We start from the raw sequence: 25,829 nt of genomic DNA, 5'->3' as shown, positions 1-25,829 counted from the left end.
GCCATTTTTTCTGTTATCACACCTTTTCCTTTGGATTTTGCTTAAAAAGGACGTTTGGTCAGATTAGACAACTCTGATGATAAGATTGTACTTTATTTGTGGATAATAAGTTTGCAAAATAAGTATGCAAAACTGTTTTTATTTGTGGATATTATAAGTTTGGAGATGCATCCTATTCTCTTGATCTTGTATTATTTTCTTTTTTTCTCCCTCACCTTTTGCATTTTTGTATTTTGAAAATTAATAAAATTTATTTTTTAAAAAATAGAAGTGAATGAAGTTCAGTGGTCCCATCTGTACAGTAAACAATAGTATATTCAGTGGGGAGAGAAACTTCTAACAAGGACACTAAATTGGACTCAAGAGTTATTGCAAGGTTTAAAATTCAAAATTTAACAATTATATTTAAATCAGATGATATATTGAATGTGTTTGCTACTTATTATAAATATATATTATTCTAATCAGCCAGAAAACTCCTCAATAAATATTTTTCTAGATAAAAGAACATAAAATTAAAATAAAAATATCACTTAAAAATATTATTCCTCAATAATTTGAGGAAGAAATCAATTTCACAAGAAAATAAAAATCACAACATTTCCAAGCACAGATGGATTATTATCAGATTTTTATAAGAAATTTTAAAAAAAAAGTTATGTCCATATCTTGGAAAATTATTTAATGGGCTATTAAGAACTAGCCACATCCCACAATCTTGGTCCAAATGTAGTTCTGTTGTGAAATATAAAAAGGATAGAAATTCTTTAAACAATAAATTGTACAGACTTTTTTACTTTTAAATCAGGATGCAAAAGTATTTACATTTCTTTTAGCAATGATAGTGAACCACTTTCCCCCTGATTACAGACACTGATCAAAGTGATTTTATTCCAGAGTGACAACTTACAGATAATATCAAATGGATAATAAATGTGATCAATAATTATTTATTTATATTTATATACCGCCTGCTATATACTTCTCTAGGTGGTGTACATAATCCAAATTACAATATCTTAATACAAAATTTCAGAGATTAAACACAATTCAGAGTAAAACAATTAAAACAATTTCACAGAATAAAACAAAACAGTTTAAAATTAATTATAATAAAAAGCCTAGGAAAACAGGTGTGCCTTAAGGGTCTTTTAAAAAGCAATCAGAGATGGGGACTCGGTTGGAGACTTTTGACAAGGAGTGCATTCCAAAGCCCTGGGGCAGCCACAGAGAAGGCCTGGCCCTGAGTCGCTACTGGACAAGCTGGCAGCTACCATGACTGGAGCTTTAGATGATTTTCGACAGGTTAGGAATTAATTACTTATAGTTGGGTACACACAATCACAAAGTTCCTGGTTAAAATGTTAATCAGGATTAGCAAGCCCTGTGGAGCTGATTGTGTGAATCCAGAATTTCAGGGCAATCCTTGTCAAACCACTCAGTGTTCCCTCTAAAAGGGATTCCCAGATGTTGTTGACTACAACTCCCATAATCCCCAAGCAAAAGCCACTGCAGTTGGGGATTCTGGGAGTTGTAGACATCATCTGGGAATCCCTTTTAGAGGGAACAGTGAAAACATTCCAATTAACCAACATTTAACCAGGATAGAGAACCAGGATTAATTCCCAGTTATCCATCCTGGTTAAATGCTGGTTAATCGGAGCATGGCACATAGTTGTGCAGTAGAAGATGGAAGGTACGCCATTTTTGCTCATGCATTAAAGGCTTCTATACAGTTATTAAAAGTAAAGGAGCTCTGCCTTCCTTTGGACATCTCAAAGGAGGAAAGTGGGCACAGACAATTGAAATGGGTCCCATGTATATTCAAGGTGAATCAGAAAAGATTCTGCTGCTGGCTCCACGTCAGAGGCAGCAGCAGGCACAACCTGAGTCTATGCAATGGCTCCAAGTCAGAGTATTGCTCCTTTAAATTGCTGGTAATCTTTTCTGATAGGAGGGGTTTTGACAGTAAGACACAAAGGCAGATTTGAGCTTTTTTTGGAATAGCCACAGCTCTCCACAGTATTACCTCCATGGAGCTATCCAAGGTGCTGCAGACCTTGCTGCACACTGTGGCACCTGCTATGCTGCATGAATGTCACCTGAAAGATAAATGCACCTGGGACTTGCCTTATATATAAAGTCTGCCTGAAGGGCAAGAAGGCTTGGTTAACTTAACCCTTCCTCATGCACTGTGTCCCTCCTCCAGTCCCCCCCCCATCTGCTTTCCCCCCAGCCCAAGTTCCAGATGTGTGTTTATGATAGGAACATGGGCCAATTACTTTAATAGAGACTACAGACATGGGCCTAGGAGGGACATCTGCTGGAGGGAAAGCAACAATGGTTAACCACCCTCCTACCACCTACCTTTACTTAATTGGAAATAAAGCCCTCCTAGTCCTGCATTGCAAAGGAGACCTGGTTTTGAAGGCTTTCAGGCCTCAGCAGGGGTGTGTTCTTATTGGCTGTTGAGACTATTGTGGTCCAAACAATGAAAGTTGAGGCCAGAGGGGACAGAGCAGTATCCAAGGCAGTAGAGGCAGGGGCATAATCAGAGCTGGCCTCAGGATCAATTACCAAAGAAGACAGTCAAATGAGGCCAAGACAGTCTGTTGTGGCTGCTTCTAGCCAGAAGCAAGGGTTTTATAGGACCACCAAGCCCAGATTGGTTCCTCAGATCACCTGATCTGCTGAGCTGCAATACCCTCTCTAGTAATCATCTGGTGGCACTGCAGCACAGTAAAGACAAGATGAGCAACTCTCTGCCTGAGAATTGCCTGGTAGTGCAGAAAGAGAGAGGAGTCAGCAGGTGGGGAGAGAGAGCGAGAGAGAGAGCCTAGAGAAAGCTCTGTTTTTTATCTGGCTCTCCTTGTTTTCAGAGTTGAGACTGATGGAGACTCAGAGAAGGCCTTCTTAGCGCCTGGAGCTCCTTGTCCACTGAAGGAGTTCAAAACAGCTTTATATCTTTCCACTGTTTAATTAAAACATGACTGCTGGAGGGAGCCTTCCCTGAGTTTGGCTAGCCAGTCTGCTTCTGTATTCCCGTTGCTGTTGAGTTATAATGCATTTCTCTTGTAGTACTTGAACTGTTCGCTTTATTTTTTTCTAGAACACTGTTTTTATATGATGCTTGGCATAGGATGGACAGAAAAAAGCATTAGGTAATTATTACTAAGTAGTAAAAAAAAAATCAATTAATTAATTACCACTAAAGTAATAATCACTAATGTAATAAATAAATAAATAAATAATGCACATGTATTTATATGGTTTCCAATAGCTTACGTGTGCTGCAGCATAATGCAGGCAGTGCCGGAACTTCCTGCCCTGCTGTGGGGGCTCCATCACACGCAGCAACAGTGCTGTGCAAGAGGACAGCACTGGAACGACTGACCTCTTGCACCATCACACGCTGCATGCTGCTTCCATTGGGAAGAACACGCAGTTGCACCAGAGTGAGCAGTTCTGGTACTGCCCTATTGCACAGCACTGTGTGATGGAGCCCCACAGGGCACGGGCAGTCCTGGCACCGCCCATGTTATGGTCCAGGACATGTAAGCCAGTATTTATTTACTAAGTCTGTAGTGTTGTTGTTCTTACTACTAAGTGTGCTACTAGTCATAGGAGTGGTATTCCACGATGTCTTTGGGCCTAAGACTGGGCACCAAATGCTGCCCTCTTCCCTTTTTTCAAGCGGCAGCAGCGGGAGGTAGGCGAGGCAGCAGGGGTGGCAGGGAGGTGCATTTTGTTGCCCTGCTGGTGCCCCAATAATCCACCACTGGAGGCGACTGCCTCGCCTTACCTTACGAAAGGGCCACCCCCTGAGTGGTCATCGTAGTCGTAGTACAGAGGAGGAGGAAGAGTAATAATACATTACTTCCAAGAAGTACTTCAGGAACTACTTTTGCAGAGTTTCTTTTCATTTGAGTTATTAAACTTGCTATCCCCCTCACCATTTTTCAGCCCAAAGGCGCTAATCTTGGCCAGTACTCAGCCTGCCTGCCAGTCTACAACACAAAGCCCCAACAATGGATGTGTGAGGACTTGACCATCGCTGGCAGCTTGGAAGCAAGCAGCAGCGTGGGACAACTATTTCTGCTTTAACAGTTTATATCCCACCTTTCCCAGTTAAACACCGGGACATGGCAGCAAACAGAAGATTAAAACAGAAAACACAAGATAAGTTCCACAAAATAAGACTACAAGCAGCAGTTAACCAGACAAAGCTTCACTGAGTAAAAACAGATGTTAAACATCCTTCCATAACAAACAAGTGAAAATCAGTGGAAGAGGGAGAAGCTGCTGCACCTCCCTGGGGAGCATATTTCACAGATGAGACCTGCAGAATCAGCACCTCCCCATCCATCACACTGCAGGCAATGAATGAGGTTCCCGATTTATGCTGCAGAGTCCCTGACTGTCAGGATTAAAAAAAACAAAATTATGAAACTAGACTAGACCAAGAAACAAAAGGTAAAGGTGTTTAGATTTCTGGGAATGGAGTTGAGAGATGACTGACATGGGGAGCAAACACCAAAGATTTGGTGAAGAGAGCACAGCGGAGATTATACTTCTTGAGGATTCTCAGGAAGAATAGTCTTTCATATAATCTACTGCTGATGTTCTACCGCTGTACCATAGAGAGTGTGTTAACCTATGGAATCTGTGTGTGGTTTGGGAGTTGCACAGTCAGGGAAAGAGCATTGCTGTCCAAGGTTGTTAAGACTGCAGAGAGAATAATTGGGTGTACTCTTCCCACTTCAGACCAAATTTATGCCACCAGGAGTTTTAACAAAGCGGTAGAGATAGTGCAGGATCCCACGCACCCTGGAAATGATCTCTTTCAGCTTCTGCCTTCGAGAAGGAGGTACAGGGTCATAAAAGCCAGGACCAGCCACTTGAGAAATAGTTTCTATCCAAAAGCGGTGTTAGCTCTGAATGCAGCAAAATACAGTTTCTGATGGGGTTTTTGTTTTCAGTATTTTAGAGGGTTTTTTAGAGCAATGGGTATATGGGGGGGGTATATTGGGATATATTTAGTTATTTCTTGTTAGGTCCTGTAGAGGTTGTTGTAGATTCTTTCAATCTCGTTGTTCTGTACAGGACAATGACAATAAAGATTTATCGTAAGTTTGCCATGGAGTCGGTGCTGACTCCTGGCGCCCACAGAGCCCTGTGGTTTTCTTTTGGTAGAATACAGGAGAGGTTTACCATTGCCTCCTCCTGCGCAGTATAAGATGATGCCTTTCAGCCTCTTCCTATATCCCTGCTGGTGCGTGATATAGGTGTTTCCCATAGTCTGGGAAACATACCAGCAGGGATTCAAACCAGCAACCTCTGGCTTGATAATCAAGTCATTTCCCCACTGTGCAGTTAAAAAACAACAACCACAAACTCAAACACAGTACATTCTAAAAGAACATTTGTGCAGTTCAAAAATCTAAGTCATGCAAAAGTCTTACTGTATTATGTTAAATGATTTAAACAGTGACTGATAGCAATGAAAAAAGTAAACTGAGTAATCCAGGTTCCTCTAGGACCCATACCCTGATCTCGTGTACCCATTTCTTCTCCCCTGCCAAAGACACTCTCTACAGAATCTTCATCAGTGAACCCTGATAACTGAGCAAAGAGACATCTTTTAGAGTGGTGATTCTCTAATAGTTAGCAGCGGAAGAGCAACTGGCCCCTATCCAACCCCAGCACAGCATCCCCGCAGTGGCTGTTGCTGGCATCTATTTCTGGATTCTTTTTCAGATTGTGAGCACTTATGGGGCAGGGGACCATCTTATTTATGTAATGTTTATTTTCCTCTGTAAACCACGTTGAGAACTTTGGTTGAAGAGAGGTATATAAATATTTGTTGTTGTTGTAGTAGTAGAACATAACACTCTTCTGCAATAATGCTGTCAGATCCCCAGGTCTGAGGATTTTCTCCCACTCTGTGCAGGTTTCTAAATGTCATGGAATGTGACTGTAGGCCACAAGTATGAGTGCACAAACAAGGAAAATGAACAGGTGTTTGTTGGAGCAGCACACACTATGTGCGTGAATCATACTCACATACCATTGTGCATTCTAAATTTTCCTGGAAAAAGCCGCAGCTCTAACAGAACCTCTGACAGTGTAGAACAGTGGTTCTCAACGTGTGGGTCCCCAGATGTTGCTGAACTACAACTCCCAGCATCCCTAGCCCCATTGGCCTTTGGTTGGGAATTATGGGAGTTGTAGTTCAGCAACATCTGGGGACCCACACGTTGAGAACCACTGGTGTAGAACAAATAACTTTTCATTTTTCAAATGTATGTCTCATATTACAGCCCATCAGGACCCATAAGGCCCCTTGTTTAGTTCCTTCCTTGACTCTTCTGTAGAAACAGTGCCTCCGCCCCAATCAGTCTTTGCAATGTTTGCAACCCAAGTGAGCTCTCCTACGTTTAATTTCCTTCGATTCACTTGTTTCCTTGGCTGTTAAACAGCTCCAGTTTTACCTTCCTGCCTTCAGGAAACCCTTTATGAGTTTGTTCATCACTGCTGAGCAGAAAATGCAATTACTGTGGGTTCCACCTGCTGGGCATCAACATGATTAAAGGCAAGGTAAAGAAAGATTTGCAGAGATCATGCAGACTAGGAGGACTTCACTTTTCTCCAGTCCTGGACTGAACTGGAGCAGGTTCTATGGGTCTCATCCTCCTGTTGCCCCAGCACTTTCCATTCAGCAATGTAATGAGCAAGGCTGTGCCCCACTCAGACAAATGTGGGCCTCTTGGTTTACAGGTTCAGGAAGCTTTTAACTGAGCACAAGCAGTGTTGGTTAGGGTCATTTCACAAACAATGGATTTGAAGGGTGCACCTTGTGGAATTATCTGCCACTGAAAATGAGGTTGGCATGTCTTGAAGTGGAAATTGAAGACTGTATTATTTAAATAGGTCTTTCCAAACTTGGAGTTCCATTGCTATGTTTTTACTGTTATGCCGATTTCTTATCCTCTCTCTATATATTTTTTTTTAAAGAATTGGCTAATGGATGATTTTGTAAAAGCTGCCCCTCCCTGCCCCAGTTTTATGTTTGTGATGTAGTGTATATATCAACTGCTTTCAAAGTAGTTAACAGGTAGAAATGTAAGTGTGTGTGTGTGAGACAGAGAGAGAGAGAGTGTGTGTATGAGTGTGCTTGCTCTCTTCTATTTAGCAGGGGACCTATCCAGCCACAACACAACATCTCTCCAGTGGCTGCTGTCCATGTCTACCTTCTGCTTCTTTGTAGATTGTGAGCCCTTTAGCAACAGGGAACAATTTTTTTAAAACATATTTTTATACCGCCCAAAACTTATGTCTCTGGGCGGTTTACAACAAGATTAAAATGTAAAACATTAATTAAAAACAAAACCAAAAAAAATTAAAAGCAAGAAATTTAAAACATAATTTAAAATTTTAAAATAATATTCAAAAAATAACATTCAAAGCAATCAAAACAATATCAGTTAAAAGCCTGGGTGAACAGATGTGTCTTTAAAGACTTTTAAAAAGTTGTCAGAGATGGGGAGGCTCTTATTTTACTAGGGAGCGCATTCCAAAGCCTCGGGGCAGCAATGGAGAAGGCCCGTCCCTGAGTAGCCACCAGATGAGCCTGTGGCAAATGCAGACGGACCTCTCCTGATGATCTCAATAGGCGGTGGGCTTCATAACGAAGAAGACGTTCTCTTAAATACCCAGGGCCCAAGCTGTTTAGGGCTTTATAGGTTATGTCCAACAGCTTGTATTTTGCCCAGAAACATATCGGCAGCCAGTGTAACTCCTTCAATACGGGAGTAATATGGTCTCTCCTATATGACCCAGAGACCAGCCTGACTGTTGCATTCTGGACCAACTGCACTTTCCGGGCTACGTACAAGGGCAGCCCCACATAGAGCGCATTGCAGTAATCTAGTCTGGAGGTTACCAGCAGATATACCACTGTTTTGAGGTCGTCTATCTCAAGAAACGGACGCAGCTGGTGTATCAGCTGAAGCTGATAGAAGGCACTTTTGGCCACTGCCTCAACCTGGAACACCAAGGAGAGACTTGGATCCAGAAGTACCCTTAGACTGCGTACCTGTTCCTTCTGGGGAAGTATGACCCCATCCAGAACAGGCAGATCAAAATCATCTCTCGAGTTCCGACCCCGCATAATGAGTACCTCTGTCTTATCTGGATTCAGTCTCAGTTTGTTATCCCTCATCCAGCCCATTACCGCCTCCAGGCAGGCATTTAGGGAGCTTATGCCCTCTCCCGATGATGCTGACATGGAGAACTAGATTTGGGTGTCATTAGCATACTGATAGCACCCTGCACCAAATCTCCTGATGATCTCTCCCAGCGGTTTCATGTAGATGTTAAACAACATCGGAGACAATATGGAGCCCTGAGGGACACCATACAAAAATTCAGATTTTGAAGAACAACAGTCTCCAAGGGACACCATCTGGAACCTGCCCGAGAGGTAGGAGCGGAACCACTGCAAAGCAGTGCCTCCCACCCCCAACCCCCTCAGACGCTCCAGAAGGATACTATGGTTGATAGTATCGAAAGCCGCTGAGAGATCCAAGAGGACCAACAGAGTCACACTTCCTCTGTCAATTCCCAGTTGGAGCTTGTATCTAATCTAATCTATATTAACTGCTTTGAGAATTTTTGTTGAATAGTAGTATATAAGTGATGGTGGTGGTGTGTTGTTCTTGTTGTTTCAGTGCAGAGCTCCAAGCAGCTAGGGTCACAGAAACTGCAGCACAAGTACTGCAGCAGCACAGGGACCACAGCCATCTTGGGACAGGTCTGGAGGAAGGGCCAAGAAGGAAGCAAAAGTAGTAGCTGGAGTCTAAAAGTAGTCAAATCAGGGCAACCAGCAGTGCTGGTTTTAAAGCATGGCTACTCAATTTTGACCCTCCTGCAGATGTTGGCCCACAACTCCCATAATCCTTGGCTATTGGCCACTGTGGCTGGGGTTCATGGGAGTTGTAGTCCAAAAGCAGCTGAGGGGCCTCAGTTGAGCAGGCCTGCTTTAGTGGGTGATAACGTCAGGCACACACCATGACCCTAAGACTTGTCAAAGGGCTGAATTCCCTCCCCACAACACTGCCACCACTCTCACTTGGCCCAGAGCACTCAAGAAGTTCAGAGGCAGCATGAGGGAACTCCCAGTCCACATGCTCTGTGTCTTCCAGGTTGAGGAAGTCCAATGAGAGCATCTTGCTGCACATACCCTAAATCCTGGACTGACACTGACAACCAGTTATTATGGAGCCAAAGCCATGGGCAGCTCAGGTTGTAGCCAGGCAAGCAGCCTAAAGTACAGTAAGCAGTTGCCGAGAAAGCTGAGGTCAGGAATCAGATTGCCTGGGCAAGGAAGAAGGCAGCAAAGGGAACCCAGAAATGCTAAGCAGGTACTTGAGCACAAAGCATGGCAGGGCATTGCTAAGGCAAGGAGCCAAGCCTGACCTGGAAGTATTTGTATCCAGATCCAAGTCAGGAAGACTTAATGAGCCACTCATGTATGTGCGGTGGGGGGAAGAAGGTGAACCTGTGCTGGGGCCTGGAAGAACAATAATAAGGTTGTTAATAATAACCAGGGCATTTTCACCCAGCAAAGCTGCCCCCAAAAAACAACGTGAAAAGTGGAATTTTTTTTACCCTTGGATATAAACTGGGCTACACTCTAATGTGCAATGAAAAACCCGAAACATGTGTGAAGTGCTCCCAGATAGCTCGCTGGAACTTTGGGGTAAATCTGGCTAATATGTGAAGGGACACCGCCCATTCCAGAGGAGATGTGAGCTAAAAGCCCTGTGTGGAAAACCCCCCGGGCAGTGGGGAGGGCTGCCTCCCCACACATGCTCCGAGTTGCTCAGATAGCAATGCTGCTTGCCACGACACATGAGTGGCACCACGGAGAGCGGCAGAGCAGGGAGTTGGAGGAGGAAGTCCTCTGGCATCCCCTGCCAGGAGCGTGGTGCATGGAGGAATCCCAAGCCAGGTGCTCTTGACACAGCCCTGATGCCGGGATTAAGGGTGTGCTTGTGCCCTTAACCCTGGCTAAAGGCTGGGGTTTAAAGGAGGGTTAGGCAAGGCGGCAGTACCAGGGTCGGACGCAATCCTGGAGCTGCACACGAGCAGCCTAACTCAGGCTGGACGTAGTCTAGCCTGGGTTAGACTGCCCGTGAGAACAGCGTTACTGTCTCATTCTTCATCCACTGAATAGTCTTGAGTAGTTTATTGCCCAAGGCAAGAGCACAATTCTAAAAGCCCTCCATCCTAGTAGCCTGTTCAGTCTTGCCCCTGGTTGCTAGCATTTGAAATCTAGCATCTGATGCTGCTATGAAGTCCATCCCCACTCTGTGTATGCTCTTCATCTGAATCACAAGAAGCATCCTTTCATTAAGGCCTTTTATCCAGAGGACTATTAGTATCCAGTGCGCACTATTAAACAGGCAGGGGCTCAAGGAAAGAGGTTGGTTATGCAAAGGAAGATATCAGCTGATGTAAGTGCTGGAGTCTGGCAAACTTCCCAGACTGTCAGGACGGGAGCAGGTGGGGTGGGGGAAACACTCTAAAGGGAGACTCCGATTGCTCCCTTCCTTCCTGCCGGGCAGCACCGGCAAATCCTTCCATCTCACTGTCACTAAGGAGGCTTCTACTAGGACTCTGCACATCAAACCACACCTCACGTGTTCACTGATTACCAAAGTTCAGAAAGACAGAGAGGACAATCTTACGCATACTCGGCTGGGAGTAAGCTCCACTGAACACAGCTGAGACTTACTTCTGAGTAATCATGCATAGGATTGTGGGGTTAATTGCCCTGGTGGAGGTGAATTCTAGGGCAGTGGTTCACCATTCTTCTTATGTAAGGGGAACATAGTTTGATGCTGTCCATACCCAGGCCTAGCCAGGCAGGAGCTAGCTAAAAGAGCTAAAACAAAAAGCTGTTGAACCAGCAAAGACTGGCCACAGATTGAGAGGTTATGTAGGAGCCCCTGTCCCTTCCTGGAGCACAAGCTGGCTCTCATTCAAAGCAGGCCTCCTGAGCTGGCCTCCCCCTCCTCCTCCTGAGTAGGCCCATCGGGAGGGAGGCCCTGAGCAGCCTGGGGAGCACTTCATCTCTAGCGGTGGAATTTGGTCCTGGAACAGCATTGCCCCCATTCCTGGGTTCCCTGGAGTGATGGAGGGTGTTTTGGGGCCAGGGCATGAACCTCTCTGGGGGGCACTTGGGCCCCCAGGGCTCCTCTAAGGGGCAACTGCAGGAGGGACTATAAGCTTAGCTCTGGCTGCTCAGGTTCTGCTGGATCATTCTAGGGGACTTCCACTGAGGCCTACAGATGAGGCAACAGTCACAGCACACATTCTCATGCATGCTATCCACACACACCCTCTCTCAATCTTTTCCTTTCTTTCTCCCCCCCCCCCCCGATCAGGATTTGCAGTCAAATGTACACACACTCAGAATTTCTCCCAACCAACAGTGAAGGCTGCATGTGAGGAGAAAAACAGTAGCTGTTGTGGAGAAGTAACTGAGTTGCATCTGCAGAGCTGTAACTTGTCCAAACTGGAGGCTAGAAAATGTCCACCTTGTTGGTTGATTGTATAGTCCATCTGTTCTTTCCCTCTCAGTCTGCCGTGCCAATGTTCTGCTTGGCTCAGGAAAGCCGGCTGAAGCTCTCAATAACGTTTCTGATTATTTCACAGCCACAAAACCTTCACTTGTGAGTAGACATCTGTGTATTCTTCCATTGTGAGTAGAGACGTCTGCCTTGTGATGGAAATGGTGCTAATGCAGATATAACCTGCAGGGTTAAAATCCTAATGTTGTGGAAGTGGAGTGCCTTCAAGTCTCCTGTGAGATCCATAAGCCTCAAGTGTGAATTTGTGGACATATTTATTTAGAGATAAAGCTGAATTCCTATAACTGGATTGAATAGCTCAGCATGACTTTCAAAGGAACTGATCTCTCGCATTACTGGGTACACAAGGTTGTGGCTGCTGGTTGACTCCTACTTTCAGGTGCTAAATTGGACCTGGGTTCCTCTGATTAAACTGGATTATAACCAGCTGAGAAGCCTGGCTGCTTCCTGTCCTGAGTTGTCATTAATTTGTCCACCTGCAACCAGTCCTGCCTTCTCTTGGGCCTGCCTAACTTTCCTGCTCTCTTGATGCCAATCCCGTCTGTCCTGAATCACAGCCCTCAGAGAACTTTTAACTGGACTTTGGCACTAGGGATGTGCACGAACCTGTTCAGAGGCCCTTTTACGGGGGCATAACGGAGTGCCGGTGGGGGGAAAGCAGAGGAAGAGATAAGTGCACCCTCCCCTGCCCTTAAAGTCCGACACCCCCACACCTTCAAACCACCCCACCCGCTTCCATGCACATCCCTATTTAGCACCTCTGAGGCAGCTATGTGGCTAATGAAAATGATGCCACTGATAGGGGTGGTATCTCCCTGGTCATCCAAGCAACAGTTAATATGTCAACCAGTTATATCACTGGTGGATGTTCCCCCAGCCAGAGATGCTGCGGGCGCCACAGAGGATGAAGTAAAGGGACTGACATTCTCTGGGTGGGTTTAGACAACTACCAGAAAGTAAGTCGGCAGGAACCACCAGTTCCCAGGAAGCATGTACTCCCAGTGCGAGCTGCAAGTTTAGCTGCTTTTGTGGCATGTGAATCCACCAAAGTCCAGTTCCTGAGCCAGACTTTTCTCCACCGCCATCTGACATTTGCCTGGCATTCGTAACCAAGATTTGAAGTTTGATAGCGAATGCTGGCTGGTGGAGGGGCGTCTGGCTCTGGAACTGTATACTGGTGAGTTCACACATCACAGAATGAGCCAGACTTGCAGCTTGCGCCAGGAATGTGTGAGTCAGTGGTTCCTGTCGACTTACTTCCTGGTGGTTGTCGGAACCCTATGAATAGCTTGTGGTACTGAGCAGGCTAAAATCCAAATAAATAAACCAACCAACCTACTTGGCGCCTCCCATCTATTCCAAGGAGGCACTTCCAGAATGTTATGCCTCCAATAGTTGCAACCTCCCTCTCGGATTTCTAACCCACACTGATTGCTAGTTTTTATCACTCTGAACTGCATTTTATCTAGCGAAGTGGAAATGAACACAATACCTATACAAAGAGCAAGGGGGCTACCAATGTGAATACCGACAGACATTTCAGATAGATAAAAAAAGATAAATGGCCCCTATGGCACTTTGGAGCTATGTGATTGATTGCAGCATGAAGCTTCATAGGCAACAATCACTATCTGCTTCATCAAATGCATGACGTGGACTGTGGACATGCTAGATTTATACATCCATGAGCTGAAAACCAAATCTTACAAAGTGGGAACTGAATGTTGCAATACACATCCTGATTATGATTATATGTAGAGGTTTATGTGTTGTTTTTAGATGACTGTGGGCCTGTCCCTGTATTACCTGCGTAGCATAGTTGTTGATCCAGCATAAGGGCTTTCTTACAATGCACCTGACTTGCCCCCCCCCATCTCAGACTAGTGTCCCTGCCTGTAATACTAATGTAGTAGCTGAATGCAATATATACTAATCAGTTGTACAACACCACCTTTCCTTTTGCTACAGTGACACTTCCAGGGTTAAATAGCTGCTTGTGTTTAAGGGATTTGGGGCAGGAAAATGGCATAGAAATAAAGGGTTAAATATCCCTACATCTGTGCCATGATCCTGATCCAAACTGCACCTCCATGACTCCAATTTGTGAGTAAATGTAAACCCTTAACTAGACAAAGATGCATTTGATGGTCTTCGGTCATTCCCATTGGGAATGGCAAATTAAGGGGTTAGGCTAAAAGCCAAATGGGGAAAGTGGGTATTAAGGAGGGATCTGAAAGATGGCACCATGTACATATTCAAGGAGGGAATTAGTTTATTTAAATAATTTTTATCCTGCTCTTTTGCCAACAAGGCTCTCAAAATGGCTTACAATAAAATTGTGTGTGTGTGTGTGTGTGTGTGTGTGTGTGTGTGTGTGTGTGTGAGAGAGAGAGAGAGAGAGAGAGAGAGAGAGAGAGAGAGAGAGAGAGAGAGAGAGTATACACACACACACACACACACATGGGTGAAGAAATGTTGGCTCAGTTCATCAGCCAGACAAAATATTTTACTCATCAGATGGTTCCTCAAGCTATGTTGGTACACTACTCATCAGAACTTTTTTTTACTCATCAGGCATCATTTGCGTGGTGACGCTGAACGGGGCTGCAGCATTCCTCCTTGTAGCCCCACATCCATGCATTTTAGCAGAGTGCCGGCGAAAGAAAAGTGGTGGGGCAGGGATGGGCAAGTAAGAGGCACCCTCCCTGCCCCTTAAAGGAACCCCCTGGCTCCAATGCTGGAATTTCAAACCGGTTTGGTGCTCCAGAAAAGGAGTGCTGAACTGGTTCCATGCACATCCCTATTAGCAAATGGGAGTGTGCTCAGCTCACAATTTAGGGTAGGAGGCATCTAGTAGTGTGAACCAGTCTACCATCGATATGTTTTTAGGGCTAATCCTGGTAATGTGAACTACACTGGTATCTCGTGGCTAGTCTGCACGAGAATCGTACAGAGAATCGTTTTTCTTGGGCTCTGCCAGTTCAGACAGTTAATACTGTCCCTTTGATAAAACTGCCTGCACAAAGAAAATGAGAACATCATTGAGTAGGTTAAAGTCTTAGCTTTCTCCCTATACAACATGGGGCGGGGGGGAATCCTTCCCTTTCTATACCTAGGGCTAAAACTTGGGTTCATGCCCAGGTCATCTTCCACTAGGACTACTACAGTAACCTTTGCTTCTCTGGCCTTCCTCTCGGTCCAAAGCAACACTGCCAACATCATTTCCTTTCCCATCACTCATACCATGTGATACCTCTCCTCAAATCCCTTCAATATTCAGCACAAATTCTTCATCTTTAAAGTACCTCATGGCTTTGGTCCACCCTGACTCTAACCTTGCAGTGTTCCTTCTAATAGGGATTCCCAGATGTTGTTAACTACAACTCCAAGAAGCCCTAGCTGCAGTGGCTTTTGCTTGGGGATCATGGGAGTTGTAGTCAACAACATCTGGAAATCCCTATTAGAGGGAACACTGTACCCTTGTTTCCTAGTACATGATCCTTGACTGCAGGGTGGATTTGATTTAAATCAAACTGATTTAATTCACGATTTAAATCACGATTTAAATCACTAGTCAGTAAGGCTTGATTTAAATCATAGTTTTCTACATAAAGACTAATTCTTGCTGGTATAACTTTAATATGCAAGTAGATGAAGATTTTTAGAATAACAACTTTTCATATTAGTTTTTTTATCCCCAGTTTAATAGGTTAATCATTCATATTTGGACAACTTTTCTGTTGTACTTAGGAAGGAGAAAAATAATCATTACCTTAATAATAACAATTTAAATATATTTATTCAACTGAAACAATAACATTACAGCATATGTTATTTGCTTAAACAAACATCCATGTTTGTTAACTAATTTGGCTAAACAAAATATATATATTTTAAGAAACTTAGACTGTCAGCCCAGCCTACACATGAAAAACTTAAATACTGTCCTCTGTAGCTCACTCGTCATCTTCATCTTCTTCTTTGTTCATAATCTGGAAAAGAAAAACAAGCTTTCCTGCTTTATCGGGTCCCAAACGATTTCTCAATTTAGAATGAATGAGTCCAAAGGAAGAGAATATTCTTTCAACGCCTGCAGAAGAAGCTACTGCTGTTAAAAGTGAAATCATTACTTGAACAGTCTCTAAATCCAAGTGCTTAAGTGACTTCCACCAGTTCACTGGTGTGACTTTCTTTAAAATATCTTCAGCAAACATATATTTCTTGAATGGTTCCCCCTTAGCTTTGAAGTTTATTATAGTTGGCATTACAGATGGATGATTGCTGGATACCCATGTCATAGCTAACTCCTCTTCCTCAGCACTTAAGTTTTGACCCTGGTACTGGATATTGACAATATTTGCCAAAAAATGAGCTGGAGACAGTACTTGTCCCATTCATTTTTTTAATGCTTGTAATTTAATTCTGTCCATGTGTAGTTCTGTTTTTAAGTGTCCACTCAGTTCATTCCAAATTTCAACAGCATCAGCAATAAAACAGCTATTTTTCTGTATTTTGTTTAAAGATTCAGAGATGGGTTTCAGGATGCTCAGCATATGTTCAACATTTCTCTTAAGCCCAATGTTGAGGATTTTGGCCGTGACAGTGCCATCTATTTTATCTCGATTTTGTTCACAAACTGTCATCAGAATAGGCCAGTTCTTGATATACTGCTCAAAACAGTCCACCACAGAGTTCCATCTAACATCTTGTGGGAGCGTTAGCTTGGTTCCACCCATCCTTTTCAGAGCTGCTGCAGCAAAGTGATTGTTACGGAAGTATTTAGCAATTTCAACAACATTAGTCTTTATTTCTGGAACACTTAAGTCTTTGGCTAAGAGGTGCAGCAAATGAGCACTGCAACCATATGTTATTAGCTTTGCATTCCCTTCCTGCTCTTCTAAATTTCTTCTCATCTTGGATACATTTGCAGCATTGTCTGTGACCATACAGCGTACTAGACATTTGAATTTTTGTTCACATGTTATTATAGCTTTTACTGCCACTTCTTGTAAGTATTCTGCTGTGTGTGCATTTCCTGACGTATCAATTGTTTGTGCAAGGAAGACTTTCCCTTCTTCTGTTGTTATACAAGCACATACAATAGGATCATTGTGGACATTACTCCACCCATCAATACTTAGGTTAACAATTCTACCCTCCAGAGCTGTTGCACATTGCTCCATTTCTCTGTCATACACTTTATCCAGCAGTTTCCCTGCAACATCTGCTCTGCTGGGTGGACTGTATCCTGGTCTCAGTGACTGGACCATATTAATGAAATGTGGGTTCTCAGTCAGACGGAAAGAAGAGTTCGTTGCATAAACAAACTGGGCAATTTTTTCATCAATTAACTCTTTTTCTAATCTGCTAGTTTTTATCACAAACTTATCTATGGTGGTTCCAGGAGGGAAGGATTTTTTCTTTCTTTTAGGTGATAGTGATATGTAGCTGTGGGTGTCTGATGATGATGCTAATGAAGCACTATCCTGGATGGATAACTCTGAAACTGTAGAACAGGAGGATGGTGATCTTGAAGGTGGATAGTTTCCAGAATCCATGAATTCCCCTAAACAAAAAAGTCAATGCTGTTATTTTATTGTTTATACAATTTCTGCTTATTGTACACAGCACTGCCCCAAAAGGAATATTTGCTTTTCTTCATAACTGTACCAAATGACAGTAACATGCAGTAATAATAAGAAATATAATTTTGCTCAAACATGACAGTTCAAGGCAGTCTTTAGAAATATTATATGATTCAATAAAAATGTTTACCAACCTGAAGATCCTGCCTGTTCAAATGTGTTTCTTTGGTCATCTTCATCACAGCACTTCTCATGATGTTGCCTCATTCGGGCCACCAGGCCTTGCATTTCTTTGTTGCAGTGTTTGCATTTTGCACGCATGCCTGCCTTACCGATAGGTAAAGGAACTTCATTAAAATATTGCCAAACTGGGTCTCTTTTACGGCCTGCTGCCATTATAGGTTTTTTCCTCCAAGGAAAGAATGTGATAAACCTCAGGTCATACACACAAAAAGATCCAAAGACTTGTCTGTCTGTGGCTAATATGCAGTATTGTGCTCAGAAAGTTTCACTTTCATTTTGTACTGCTTGTCTGCTTGCCCCTCCCTCCTCACACTTAGTTTCACTTTCTTCTTGTGCAGATCTATTGCACTCCAAACAATCAGAAAAATATTGTTTCTATTCTATTTCACTGAACTTCTTGAAACTTAGCACTGAAGGGGTTGATTCTGTATTCATAGGTTTGTAGAACAATAGGATTAAGGTCTTTTTATCAACTCTGTTCATGTCATAACATTTTTGCTGTGAAGAAGAGGCATGTGATCTCTACTGAGTCAAATTCAGTTTTGAGAACTGCAAAAGTAAACCAAGCATCTGTGATAATATCTTGTAGGCAGAGAAACTGCCCAATAATCTCACAAAAACCTCTGGAAGAGCATGACATTGTGAATGGATTAATGGAATTTATTTACCAAAAAAATTAAACATATACAGCCTTATTCTACATAATTAAAAAACTAATCTTTATTTCATGATGGAATAACCTTTGGATGGTAAAATATTTTCCTCAAAAAGCATTTTATTTTTAAAAATCCGATTTAAATTTTAAAAAATCCAATTTAAATTTAAAAAATCCGATTTTTTTGATTTTTTTAAAAAAATCATTGATTTTTATCCACCCTGCTTGACTGCAACATTTGTTCGTCCAGCTGTACTGCCCTTCACCATGCTGACATCTCACAGACTCTGCCCATTCTCACTTGCATGCTATACGTTGAGAATATATATATATATATATATATATATATATATATATATATATATATATATAATTTCCACATATAACATACAAGTGAGAATTTGTGTGTGTGTGTACACACACAAACACAGAGGGCTGAGGAAATCCACTAGTCTACTGTGACAAGTAAAAAATGATGCCTAGCATGCCAAAAAATGAAGCGTGGTGCATCAGCCATTTTTGTGGTGATGCTGAATGGGGCTGCAAGAAGGAATGCTGCAGCCCCACACTCACACTTTTTAACAGAGTGCCGGTGGTGGGACAGGGATGGGCAGGTAAGAGGCACCCCCTCTGCCCCTTAAAGGAACCTCCCTGCCCTCCCGAGAGTACATGGAACTGGTTCTGTGCACATCCCTATTTGCTTCTTGTCAATAACCAAGGATGGAGGAGATCTGGTTTTGTGGTAGCAAGCATGAATTGTTGCCTTTGCTAATCAGGGTCCATCCTGGTTGCATTTGAATGGGAGACTACATGTGAGCACTGTAAGATATTCCCCTTAGTGGATGAGGCTGCTCTGGGAAGAACACCTGCATGCTTTCATGCAGAAGGTTCCAAGTTCCCTCTCTGGCATCTCCAGATAGGGCTGAGAGAGACTCCTGTCTAGGGATGTGCAAAATGTTTCGCATACAAAACCTTTTGTACTCGAAACGGGTCATTTCAGGTGTTTTGTAGACAAAACAAAACCCCCATTTTCCAAATCCAAAAGTTTTGTACACAAAACAAAATGTCCCTGTTTCGGCTACAAAACGTTTTGTTGTTTCAGACCTCCATGTTGTGGCGATCTCTGAGTCGGTCTCCATTTTGTGTTTTGACATCTCTTTGAATTTTCCACCCTTCCAGCCTTCCGATTGTTGACCTAAAGCATGGGCTGACCTGCTGATGATTCCCTCCTTGTTCCCCATTGGCTCTTTTGCCTCTTGCCACTCTTTACTGGCCCCACATTGGCCAGGGGAAGGGTGTTCAAGGAGAGGTTTTCAATGCATTCAACAAGTAAGTTACTCATTCACCATTCTGCCTCATTGAAGAGAGAGAGCGAGAACTAGTTTGTATTGCATGCCATGCCTCAAGTTGCCATGATGATGCCATGCCATTGCCTATGCCTGCCTGCCTTGTTGCCAGCCTGAGCCCAGCCTGCTATGGCTACTGCATGCCAGCCTAGGAATGGATTTATCTGCTGAATTGCATTTTTGTTCCAAAAGAATTTTTTTCACCCCCCTAAGACATGCCATGCCATTGCCTATGCCTGCCTTGTTGCCAGCCTGAGCCCAGCCTGTAGATTATCTGGTAGTATATGAGATTTTCAATGACAAACCATGAATCCACTCTCATATGCTACCAGAGAATCTATTATTCATTTTATTATTTATTTTATTTCTACACCACCCTTCCAAAAATGGCTCAGGGTGGTTTACATAGAGAACTAATAAATAAATAAGATGGCTCCCTGTCCCTAAAGGGCTCACAATCTAAAAGAAATGTAAGATAGACACCAGCAACAGTCACTGGAGGAACTGTGCTGGGGGTGGATAGGGCCACTTACTCTCCCCCTGCTAAATAAAGAGAATCACCACATTAAAAGGTGCCCCTTTGCCAAGTTAGCAGGGATAACTATGAATCTACACTCAAAACATCTCAGAAACAACAGAACCCAGTACCCCATGGGTTAGCAACTCATGGGGGTGGGTGGGTTGGCACCCTATGTGCTCTACACCACCACTCGCTCTGGGCCACCCCGGTGCCCCCCAAGTGCAGTTATGGGGCTGCTGAAACCTCCATCATTCCCTATGGGGAAGAACCTTAAAGACGCATAAACTCAATTAAATCTTTAAAAATCAGCCCTCTGCCCAATTGCTTTGAAATAATTTGGCAGCTTCCTTGCCCCCACTGGGCACTACCACCCACCCTAGTCTGCTCTGGGCCACCCCCTTCCCCCCACGTGAAGCTATACTTTTGCTGAAACCTACATCATCCCCTATGGGAAAAAATCTTCAAAAATTCACCAAAAATCAGCCCTTTGCCCAATTCCTCTGAAATCTGGGTTGTCGCTTCCACCCATTGGGCACTACCACCCCCACCCACTAGTTTTGCCCCAGGCACATTTTTTAAATCCAAAAAATTTTTGATTCGGATTTTGCAATTTCAAAAAAAAGACAAAACTGAGCTGTTTCAGTTTGGCTGATTTCGAACAAAAAACAAAATGAGGGTGTTTCACATTCAGGCCAAAAACAAAACAGAAAACAACAACAACAACGCACAATCCTACTCCTGTCTGCAATCCTGGAGAAGCCGCTGCCAGTCTGTGTAGACAATACTGAGCTAGATGGACCAATGGTCTGACTCAGTATATGGCAGCTTCCTATGTTCCTATGTTACCCAGCCGCTGACTGAGGTAGGACAAAAACGTCTCCTACCCAGCTGCTGCTTCCTACATAATCACTTCTTCCCCTTCTGAGCTTGGTTTTAAGTTGCAGAGATCAGACAAATGGGAGGATGCTCAGCTCCCGGTTTAGGGTAGGAGGCTTATCCTACCCTTTTCCTAGTTGTGTGAACAAGTCTATCATCAATGTGTATTTAGGCTTGCACTTGCCTGTCAGAGTAAAGGGGTGCCTAGGATCCTGGTTACTAGAGGGAATATCACAATGAGATACTCTAGTTTGGAGACAAGATGTCTGGAAACACCCTTAATTTTTTGACCCTTTGCTTCTGTTTTTTAATCATCATGGGTTTTTTTAACACAGCATTATATATATATATATAATTATTATTATTACATTATATTTATATGCCATTAGTGCGGGCCTGGCAAAGGTCAGACTGCATCATACCAGGCAGAACACAGACCTATAAAGAGGCAAATTTCCTAATCCTGGAAATGTGCTAGACAAAGAAAGCCCATTAAAATGTCGCTTTCTCTCCCCGCCAGCCAGCCTGGCCACTGCTTTTTCCACCCACCGGTCAGCTTGGCCACTGCTTTCTCTCCTCACCCGTCAGCTGGCCTGGCCACCACTTTCTCTCCCCGCCCACCGACCTGGCTGTTCGCCTTATCTTCTCTGCCGTCGCTTTCCTCTCCCTCTTCCCTCTCTTGCGAACTCTCGCAAGAGCTGCCATACTAAGATCGTTATATATATTGAAGATAGATAGATGTACAGATAGGCAAGTGCAGTCTTGCTGCTGGCTGTTTGTTAGCCCCGCCTCTACTCCAGGACTGGAATACCAGTAACTAAAGCCCCATTCAAAAGCCGGCCTGGATCAAGGAATAGGCCAACCCCCAAGTGGCCTTGCTCTCCGGTGATCCGTGACACGGGTGGGGCCAGTGGGCACGTGCTCTCCTACCTTTCTGGGTCAAAGTGAACACGGTGGGCAAACACGAGGAGAGACTACTGAGGAATTGGGTAGAGTGTAGAATACTGCCTGCATACTTTTCTCCCGATGTATAGGGATTAGCAATTTAATTCATTTGTAAATGAAAGCTGGAGATTAAAGGAAGGGGTCTGGAAAATCCTTGAGGGCATTAGACCCCTGCTGCAACTATGGCCCTGAGATCTCTCTGACTGAAGCAGACGCTTTACTCCCAATATCAAGTAAGGTACCTGTTGTGTTAAAAGTGCACTTTCTTGCAAACCAATGTAATAAGCAAATTGTGCAGGTAGTCTTGGCAGGCTAAACTGTTGGCTAAGCCACAACTTTATTTCCAGCCCATTCAAACATGCCTCCTCGAGTTATTTCCTAGCAGCAGCATAGACTCCTGGGCCAATTCAGGCAGCCGCCAAAGTCCGTATGGCAAGTAACCGGGTCCTTTGAAGCGTTTGTCAGGAGCTCAGCCTCAGACTACTCCTTGGCCCGGAAGGGAACAATGGACATGTTCAGAGATGGCTTGCAGGGCCGACCTGTTTTATGGGATGGCGCTTGGAGACGGCTGCTCCTTAAACTTGAAACCAAGAACCACCAGAAGATGGTTTCCTTTTCTCAGGGAAACGTGCTCGTTTCTAACATACCCAGAAGGTTCATTTTTGAAATCGGAATCTGGTTTCCTCCGTAAGGGAAAGTCACTTTTCACGTGTACAGAAGCCTTTCTGCCGAGAATATCCAGAAAACCTGATCTCAAAAAGTCGACAGCCCTACAAAGAGCAAGGAAATCTGCACATGCTCAGTCAACACCAACGCACTCCTTTTGGTGTGTAGGTGAGTTAGCCTTGCTCTTTTTGGTCTGCGTCTGCTCACTGTCGGGGCTGCCCAGCCCGGATCCTTCTCGCCCTCCCATCAGGGAAGCGTGTGCACCTTGCTACGTTAACCCAAGCCTTTGCCTGCAGCGTGAGCGATCGCGCACACACGCAACGCGGGCACACGAGGCGCTTCCCACTTGCCATAATTAGCCTCCTCGGCTGCTTCTCTCGCTCTCACCCACCCCACCCTTTCCTCCTCGCCCGGTCTGTGGACTTTTGGTGGGGAGCGCTTGGCAGGGGCGGAGTTCCCCCAGCCAGCGGGCTTTGGTGGGGCCAACCTTTCTTCCGCACGCTGCTCGGAGTCGCGTCCACACGACGCCAGAAAAACAAAAGGCGTCGGCCTCGCCAATGAATGGGGCTGCTGGCGCGCTACAAACGCACGCTGGGCGGAAAACGGAACCGGACCGAGAGCTGCACCGCCCTTGTTTGTGCCGATCGCCTCTGGGGGTCCACGCCTGCCCTGCAAGGTAAGGCAAAGCGTCTCTTTCTCTCTCCCCCTTTCCTTCTCTCCGGCTGCGCAGACAGAGCTGCCTTGCCTTGCTCGCGCGTTGGGAAGGGATCCGGCTTTGGTACTGCAGAGTGCAGAACATTTGCTGCTGTGCTGTGTTTGGGTTCTCTGCTCTCCGGGTGGCTTCCCCCACTCCGTCCACGCACACTCACTTTCTCCGTGACTGAATGCCCCGCACAGGAAAAGGGGTGAGAGCTCGAGGTCCCCGGTACTGCACCAAAATGCCAGCTCGGAGAAGCGGGGCTGATTTTTCTGCATGGGCTTTCCAGAGCGCGCTGGATCCTCTCCGGGCAGGCAGGGAGACGTTACTGCAGGGACTTTGGCCTCTGCGGGGCTGGCTGGCTGGCTGGCGTCGTGGGGAAGCTGTTCCCCTCCGCGCGCTCGCTCGCGTGCACGCGTGTGTGTATGGTTGTGTTCCCGCGTGCAGGGCAGTTCTGTTTGGCGTACCGCAGCCGATTCAGTCCCGGGGAATCCTTCACAGGGACGTAGCAAGTGTGAGAAGATTTCGGTGGCAGGCAGCCCCTTGACTCAGGTGATGCTGGGCTGCTGTGTGACTCCAAGTGGAAATGGACCGTTCAGTGTGTGGTGGGTGTAAATGCTACCACACGTATTGGGGCGTGGGGTAAAATCTAGAGGGTTATAGGTTAGCTTCTTTGGAGATCTCAGAAATCGCTGTGATGGGGAATGACCAAGGAGGTTTCCCCCCTGGCTTCTTCGGATGCCCTCTGAGTGGATCCCTCTCGCTCTCAGAATGTTGCCATTCTGGTTTCCTCAGCTGGGCATTCTGTGGGAATCCCAGACACACGGTCGTGAAATCCGTTCCTACATGCAATGGGCTGGGCACTCTCTAGAGACGTCCTGGATTATTTATGGGCACTCACATGTGTAGTGTAGCCTGTGCTGTCCCCAGGTCTTAATGAGATGGGGTGTGTGGTGCCTGTAGCTGCTGGTGCTGAAATCGGCAAGCCCAGCAATCCGGCAGAATGTGTAGACCTAGAATAGTATGTGCATGGATTAGGACTCCCCCCTTCCCCACCTACCCCACCCCAAACGGTTGGTTCCTGGGTATAATTGGTTTCTAACAGGTCAGGGCTTCAGGCAGCTGTGAATAAACTGGATACAAGGATCAAGCCTCAGGTAGCTGGTGCAGAGGGTGGAAACACAGGCCAGTGTTCCATAAGAAGCTGCCTTATACAGAGTCAGACCCTTGGTCCATCCAACTCAGTATTGTCTGCACTGAGTGGCAGCAGCTCTCCAAGGTTTCAGGCAGGAGTCTCTCCCAGCCCTACCTGGAGATGCTGCCAGGGATTAAACCTGGGATCTTCTTCTGCATGTGCAGCAGATGCTGTGCCACTGAGCTGTAGCCCCAACCCTTTAGCTGACAATTCAGTTCTTGGCAGCTTTGTAGTCCCATCCCTAAGCATTCCCAGGCTTTGATGAGGTCATTGATGTGTTCCTATTGGGGGTGGTTGAAGAGAAGTGTTTCTGTGTTCCTCCCCCTTTTGCTATGGTCTGCTTGTCCCTTCTCCAGCACAATCCTATTAAGTCAAAGGCTTCAAGCAAGCTGAGCCCTAAATTAGTTCCAGTCCAGCTCTTTTGGCTGAACTGAGTTGTGGATCTGAACCTATCTGCTCATTGCAGGCCACTCTAACACCATCCCCGAGATTATGTAGTGATGTTGTGGCTGCTTCCCTGCTGCTGAGTCCCCCCTTTTGGCAGTGCTGCTCTGAGAGCTCCCGGGCAATCAACTTCATCGTCTTGTAAATATCCAGTGTGTTACTTGGCTTTGCCATTAGAGGCATCCATAGTATGGGAGATGGCAAAAACATTGGGACATGGTGAGAGAGTGGGAGAAAAACAGATCTGACTGATGGGCCAGGGACACTTTTATTATTATCATTATTATTTATTCAATTTCTATACCGGCCTTCCAAAAATAGCTCAGAGCAGTTTACATAGAGAAATAATAAATAAATCAGATGGATCCCTGTCCCCAAAAGGCTCACAATCTAAAAAGAAACATAAGATAGACACCAGCAACAGTCACTGGAGGTACTGTGCTGGGGGTGGACAGGGCCAGTTACTCTCCCCCTGATAAATAAAGAGAATCTCCATGTTAAAAGGTGCATCTTTGCCAAGTTAGCAGGGATTTTCCTGCATATGCCCCTGTGAAAGGAACAGAGAACACAGCTCCTGCACATTACTGGTGGATTGTGCTCTGTGCTCCTAAGTGTGGGCTTGTGATTTGGATTGTTCACCTCAGGCGTTTCAGTATCTTGGCAGGGCTGCTTTCCAGGCTTGCCCAGTGCCCTTAGCAGTGATAGCATCACTTTCTGTGCTGCTGGGAGAGAATCCACTTGTTTTTCTCACTCGCAGCTTGAGAGCAGGCTGCTGAAGATGGGAGGGAGCATCATCTGCAAAGCAGGGCTACCCTGCTTTCCCAGAACGCAAGAGGAGCACGTGTGCTGCATTGCAAACAGTGGAAGCCAAGCTGAGCCTCTTGCACAACAAGCATAAAGAGGGAGAGCAAGTTCCAGAAGCCTTTTCATTTTCCCTCTTTTGTTTAGAGTGGTGCAGATCCAGAATGATGCTCCTGAAGCACTTTCTCTTTCTCCATCT

General features: G+C 44.9%; 2 protein-coding genes across 2 annotated transcripts in view; one reads left to right on the top strand and one right to left on the bottom strand.

Moving 5' to 3' along the window:
* Positions 1–15,437: 15,437 nt before the first annotated feature.
* Positions 15,438–18,088, bottom strand: LOC128346387 (uncharacterized). The gene is made up of 2 exons (XM_053299631.1): positions 17,437–18,088; positions 15,438–17,223 (listed from the first exon to the last, which is right to left on the bottom strand). Exons 1-2 carry the CDS (start codon positions 17,636–17,638, stop codon positions 16,052–16,054), a joined length of 1,374 nt encoding a protein of 457 aa, XP_053155606.1. The 5' UTR covers positions 17,639–18,088; the 3' UTR covers positions 15,438–16,051.
* A 4,954-nt stretch (positions 18,089–23,042) lies between these two features.
* Positions 23,043–25,829, top strand: part of PDE4A (phosphodiesterase 4A) — a 546,547-nt gene continuing 543,760 nt past the window's right edge. Inside the window, exon 1 of the mRNA XM_053299525.1 lies at positions 23,043–23,169. The gene's annotated coding sequence lies outside the window, so the exon portion shown is untranslated. The remainder of the gene's footprint in view (positions 23,170–25,829) is intronic.

The sequence above is a fragment of the Hemicordylus capensis genome, chromosome 2 (assembly GCF_027244095.1).
Source record: "Hemicordylus capensis ecotype Gifberg chromosome 2, rHemCap1.1.pri, whole genome shotgun sequence".
Classification (NCBI taxonomy): Eukaryota; Metazoa; Chordata; class Lepidosauria; order Squamata; family Cordylidae; genus Hemicordylus; species Hemicordylus capensis.
The sequence above is the reverse complement of the archived record's forward strand: the minus strand, read 5'-3'. Positions and strand labels throughout refer to the sequence as shown.